This window comes from Nematolebias whitei, chromosome 1 (assembly GCF_014905685.2).
Source record: "Nematolebias whitei isolate Nwh7 chromosome 1, NemWhi1, whole genome shotgun sequence".
In the NCBI taxonomy this organism is placed as follows: domain Eukaryota; kingdom Metazoa; phylum Chordata; class Actinopteri; order Cyprinodontiformes; family Rivulidae; genus Nematolebias; species Nematolebias whitei.
In genome coordinates this window covers 86,315,032-86,321,519 of record NC_056498.1, presented here as the reverse complement: position 1 = coordinate 86,321,519, position 6,488 = coordinate 86,315,032, and the positions used below count along the sequence as shown (strand labels likewise).

Below are 6,488 nucleotides of genomic sequence, written 5' to 3'. Positions count from 1 at the left end.
CTGTTCAGTGTGCAGGCTGCTCAGTGTGCAGGCTGTTCAGTGTGCAGGCTGCTCAGAGTGCAGGCTGTTCAGTGTGCAGGCTGTTCAGTGTGCAGACACGTCACTACAGTGCACTGGCTTCAGTGCATGTGAATCATTTACAGTATTTAGTAATACATATGGAAACTTGATTCCTTTTGAGAGACACTATTTATTTAGGAGTCTTTCTTACTTATTAAATACTCATTACTTGTTTAAATATTACTCATAAACTACCTATGCACAAACACTGTAATACTCTTATTAACATTCTGCAGTTATTCGAACATTTACATCATGATTTTTCAATTTCTCCTCCTGCAGCCTTAGAAAAACTTAAAGAAAATAATATATATGAAAAACGTAGTTTGGGAATAATACTTTGACCTTTTGTAGCAGTACATAGTACAGCACAGTATATGTTGTTTGACAAAGAAAAAAGCTAAAATTTTAATCAAGACAACAATGAAATGTTTGGAATTTATTTTAACTGCAGTAGCATGACACATTAATGTTTTGAATTGAAAAAGTAAAATGTCAGGTCATGATCAGAAAAAGTAATACATGCTTAGTTATTTTCTGGGTGTGATGAGGACTTACATTTCCTCACTGTGCAATGTGAAACAGGATTCTCTTGGCTAAAGACAATTCATTTCAATTCAGTTTATTTATATAGCACCAATTCACAACAAAGTTGTCTCAGGGCACTGAACAGAAACATTCACATACATAAAAAGCCAATTAGTAAAGTTCTCTATGTAAGGAGGGAAGCCAGCAGACATGTTGACTCTTCACTTTGTCACAGTCTCCCATCATCCCATCCAAAGACACCGTGAACTCATTCCTAGTTGTGTTTTCAGTCATGTAAAATGTCCAAATAACTTTTAGTATCTTAAAATGACACGGTGCAAATAAAGAAGTCCATGTCACAGTCAAAACAAAATAAAGATTTGGACAATTTTAAAATGTAGCACTGCTCGAAAGAATGCTTTGATTTTGACAAAATGTATTATTGTGCATTCAAGGAAATTTATCACAGATAATGATGAGAAAACAGTTGACTAGATGATGAGAGCTCTTACAAGGAACAAAGAGCTGAAAATAACCGTACCAGCCACTGATGAACAGGACGAGCCCACACCTTGAAGGGATCTGGCCAGAAACAGCAAAGAGTAGCTTGATGAGAAGGCGAACACTTCACGACAGAAAAATAAAAACAAAACAGAAACATTAATAATGAACCACCAGGCACAAGGAAAGCACTCTGAGCTTCCTAAAATAAAAACTAATTTGATCAGACTTACTGATAGTAGAGAGAAACATAATACAGAAGCCAGCGAATATTGGAAGTTGGTATCCTATTCTAGAGGGACACAGAGAATAAAAGCAGACGTTACATTTGTATCATGAGAATATTAATCCTAATCTATCCTGTCTAAACAAACTCTGTTCATTAACTAAAAAATGTACCCAGATGGAGACGTGGAAATCAAATCAAACTCCATGTGTTTAAAGGTCATGTGATTAATGCAATGATTACAGTTTCAGAGCAAATGTATAACTGAGTTATGAGTACAGGCACACTGCTGCTCTCATGTCAGCAGGGCGTGGCACCTCTGCATTAAAGCAGCAAGTCTGCGTGGACCAGACTTAAAGAACCTTTGTAGCCTCTCCTGCAACAAGTGGACCTACAGCTGTGGCATCTGGATCTCACGATCCAGCAGCAAATTTACAATTGAGCCAATTAAACGTTTGATAAAAAGAGAAAGACTGGGGTGGGGGGGGGGGGGGGGGGGGGCTCCTGTGGTCAGTCATAGACCTGGGCGGACACAGGAGGCTCTTTATGATGCAGGATGGACCAGTGTTGTTTTGTTGAAAGACTGTACCAAGGTGTGCCTCAGGAGGGGTAAGATGTGGATGTCACTGATGTGGTGCCATCATGGACCCCCAGAATTACTACCAGGGTTGACCTGAAGTCATATCCAGTGACTCACTGGGGTAACACTGGTCTGTACCTCTAAAACATAGCCAGGGCTGGTCTTCTCCCCTCTCGGCCACCAAACTCACACACAGTGTTTATCCGTGGTAATGCAAACGTGATTATTTGCTGAATATTTCATCACTTCTAGACTCTTGGTTATGACACTACTCCAAATGCAGCCATTTGTGTTCGGATTGTTAATGACAAAGCTACAAGTGGGTGAGAAGGTAATCTGCTGGTGACAGGTTGTTGAAAGAATCCATTAGCTGTGTCTGGAGGACATGTGGAGATGTCGTAGGGTACTGTATTTCTTGAACCTTCACAGATTCCAAAACTGGACCACTGTGACATTTGGACGCCCCACAAACTGGGCAGTTATACAAAACAACTTGCCCTCTTAAAACACATAATGTGACTCTTCCAAAATCCATCATTTTGGTAACATTCTCCAATGTGTCTAGACGTCTGAGAACCCTACCCTTACTGTGTCGACTGACTGTTGGATACTGTGGCAACTGCCTGATAACACCATTTCTTCACTTGCAAAACCAAAAGTCACTTCTTGCAAATCAGTCAATTTATATAGCTGTCACTAGTCTGCATGTGGACCACGTTGCATCTAAATTGTACCATACTTTATGAGCGCTTGATCCATTTTATATGAAAAATATGTTTGTTGTTTTCCCCAAGTAGTGAGCTCAAAAAACTCTGTTCATAATGTCAAAAGACATATGTTTCAATCCATATTATTGGGAATAAAATAAAAATAAACAACTTAAGCTCAACCAGGCATAAATGAACTGTTTCTACACTCAACCAGATGCAGCACAGGGAATTCAGATCTCCTCCTGCACTGACTGTATGAAAACTAGCAGTAACACAACTACAGTGCAAAGAGAAGTGAAATCCTCATGTGAATGACAAAACAGGTTAGCAAAATAATACCAAAAACCACAAGTAGTAATAATAAAAATGTACAAAAAAGCTTTGAGTTAGGGAGGTTTATTCCCTCATGGATTTATGTCACACTTCACTTGCCTTTCGTTGTCCTCTGCAGGAAGGTGACTAACAGAGAATGATAGGATTGTGCTCTCTGTCTCAATTACAGCACATATGGGCGCCCATCTGAGACACTAAACATTGGTTTTAGGATAAACGCCAGTAATGTTTGAGCAGTCACACATTTCTTTTTATCTAAAAAAATCTCATGTTCTGTAAAGAATATTTTCACACTGGCTTTTATAAACTCAAATTTATTGATTCAGTTTTTGCATTAAATCATCAAGTTTTCTTGTCATTTTTATCACTGCTTTCAGTTTATTGTAAGTACTTTTTGATTATTTTTTAAATTTATTCTTCTTTTTTACAAATGAGAATAAGATTTAAATGCTAGCCATACACACCTGGGAAATGTGACCTTTTTATAAAAGCAGTATTGTGCAAATTATGTAAAATAACTAATGGTACAGATGTCCCTCGTTGCTGAGGGATTTGAATAGTGAATGTTTATAGTTTTCAATGTGAGTGTTTTTCTAAATTTGAACAGGGAATGCACGTAAACCTTAATATTTTTAGTGCAAGATATTCAAGTGGGGCAGCACCGTGGTGCAACTGGTACAGCTGCTGCCTCTCAGCAAGCAGGTTACTCTGGTTCAAATCCTGGTCCGGGGGTCCTTCTGGGTGGTGTCTGCATGTTCTCTCCTTACATGTGTGGGTTTTCTCCGGGTACTCCAGTTTCCTCCCACAGACCAAAAACATGCATGTTAGACTGATTGGTAACTCTAAATTGACCCTTGGTGTGAGTGAGAGAGTGAATGGTTGTTTTTCTGGTTTGTCTGGTTTGTCTCTATGTGTCCCTGTGATGGACTGGAGACCTGTCCAGGGTGTACCCCACCCCTTGCACAGTGATAACTGGACATAGGCACTGGTGACTCCTGTGACCCAAAATGGAAGAAGCGGGTAAAAGATAATATATATATATATATATAAATGATTATATATATAGTTGTTGTCATCTTGGATTTCAACATGGAAACACAATTTTTGAAAGGAAAGTTTTTTATGCCAAGATGCAGCTAAACAACAAATTGGAAGACAATACCTCACTCATCTTCAAGGCATCATGCTCACATTATCCATGATGGATGGATGCATGGATAGATGGATGGATGGATGGATGGATGGATGGATGGATGGAGTATTTACAATTCCTCCTCTTTGCTATGCCATGTGAGACAAAAAGCCGGGTGGAAATGAATGGGTTACAATTTGATTGTGTGTCTGTTTAAAACATAAATCTTTTATAATATTTCTGTCCTGTGGGGGGAAAGTGAGGATAATTCTGTATAATTTATGGAAAATCCATAAAACTTGATCTGTATGTGTTGTATATTCAGTCTCTGTTTCACTACTCACCAGCAATGTATTACTTGCCGCCAAACCACATTAATTAATTCAACCTTTATTTAAACAGGTTAATCCCACTGAGCATCGGGAACTCATTTACAAGAGACCTGATTTGAACAAAGAATGATGACAACAGTGGACAACAACAACAACAACAACAACAACAACAATAGACAGTCACAAAAGAGGCATACAAATTATTATTTTTTTTTTTTTACAAATCAAAACAAAATAGCAACCAAAAGGACACTCAAAAGGAAGAGTAGCAAAAAACAAACCAACAAACAAAAAATACCCAGCTAGATTATAAGGTGGTGTAAAATACTAAAAGCAGGAACATGTACGGATCAGCCCTCACCCCAGTAGTTGCTAAATGCTTTGAAAAACTGGTCATGACCCACAACAAAATAACCATCAACATCAGCGAGGACCCCCAACAGTATGCATACCATGAGAATCAATCATTCAATTGCAGATGATACAGCAGTGTAGGGGTGCATCACAAACAATGATGAGTCCAGCTACAGGTAGGAGATGGAATACGTGGAGAGCTGGTGCAGGAAGAACAACCTTGGTATCAATGTGAAGAAGACAAAGGAGATGGTTGTGGACTTCAGACAGAACAAACAGACCTACCCCCACCTCAAACATAGGAGGATCTGCAATGGAAGTGGTCTCCAGCTACAAGTACTTGGATGTGCACCTGAATGAAAACCTCAGCTGGGGCAACTACACTACCAGCTTGATCAAGAAAGCTCATCAGAGACTCTACTTCCTCAGGCGACTGAGGCGAGCTGGTCTGGGAAGCTCAGTCCTCACCTCCTTCTACAGGTGTGCAGTGGAGAGCATCCTGTGCTCCAGCATCAAATTGTGGTGTGGAGGCTGCACAGCTGCAGAAAGAAAAGCTTTGCAGAGAGTGGTGAAGGCTGCACAGAAGTCTGTTGGAGTCAGCCTCCCCACATCACAGACATCTACACCTCCAGATGCAGGAAGAGAGCCACCTGCATCATGAAGGACCCCACTCACCCAGCACACACAATATTTGCTCTGCTCCCCTCAGGCAGGACGATGAGCAGCATTAAGTGTAGACCCACTAGACTGAGGAACAGCTTCTACCCTGAGGCTGTTAGACTCATGAATCTCTAAACAGAATAATCACTGAAAAATCACATCATGATGCTGATTTATTTCATGCTGCTGTGTTCATTCGTACTCATCTGCTCACACAGACTCATGTTCGTGCTGCTGTTCAGTGTATTATTTTTGTACTACTAGTGCTTAGTGTATTTTTAGTTAACATTTTTCTTAGTTCATATCTTAGATCTTATTACTGTTTTTCCTTTTACATTTTATACATTTGTTGGATGTAACTAGGACCCTGTGTACACAATTTTGTTCCACCACATGTGGTGCGTATGACAACTGAAGAAACTCTGACTCAGATTCAAAAGGTCGAAAAAAACATGTCCATTCAATCAGATTAATCTTGAACTAATATCTTTAACGATGAGTTCTGTAACACTTTAATCTAATTCAAAACCTATGCACATTGCAGTTTTAAAATTGAGCATTTATTGTAAAACATCATTGTTTCCATCTGTGGTTGTAGCTTTTACACATCCTGATTAGATATTGGTTTGGCCCATGGTTGTATATCAGCAGATCACATCTGCTGATCTGAATATACTGTGCACAAGAGGTCACAGAGCACTTTAAATTACTCCAGTTTGCCTTTCTTTGCTTGTATAGTCATTCCACCTCCTGTCTAAGCCCTCTTTTGCAAACTGAGATGTGATGAGCTGAGTCATCTTTGTTACTGATGTTCTAGATTCTAGAGGTACTTTGCTTCTGCTTTACTTCCCTCCATGTCATAACATTTGAAAGAGGAAGGTCACAAAACAACATTTAAACACAAATGATTTATTAGTACATGGTTCTAATGACAGTAGTATTCCTTGACAGGTTGCAACTTGCTCGCTACATGCTAAAGTTTTAAACAAAGATTTTGCTCAGTTTGTTAGCAAGCAGAGCATGTATTGTGAATAACTTTCAGCTGCTATTTCACCACATTTCAGCTCATTAT

The 6,488-nt window shown here is 39.3% G+C and overlaps 1 protein-coding gene across 1 annotated transcript in view; it reads right to left on the bottom strand.

Annotated features, from left to right (window-relative positions):
- The window catches only part of slc18a2 (solute carrier family 18 member 2), a 69,361-nt gene that overhangs the window by 48,208 nt on the left and 14,665 nt on the right, over positions 1 to 6,488 (bottom strand). Inside the window, exons 3-4 of the mRNA XM_037674397.1 lie at positions 1,323 to 1,381; positions 1,130 to 1,213 (exon numbers count right to left, since the gene is read on the bottom strand). Coding sequence (XP_037530325.1) covers positions 1,130 to 1,213; positions 1,323 to 1,381 — 143 coding nt within the window. The remainder of the gene's footprint in view (positions 1 to 1,129; positions 1,214 to 1,322; positions 1,382 to 6,488) is intronic.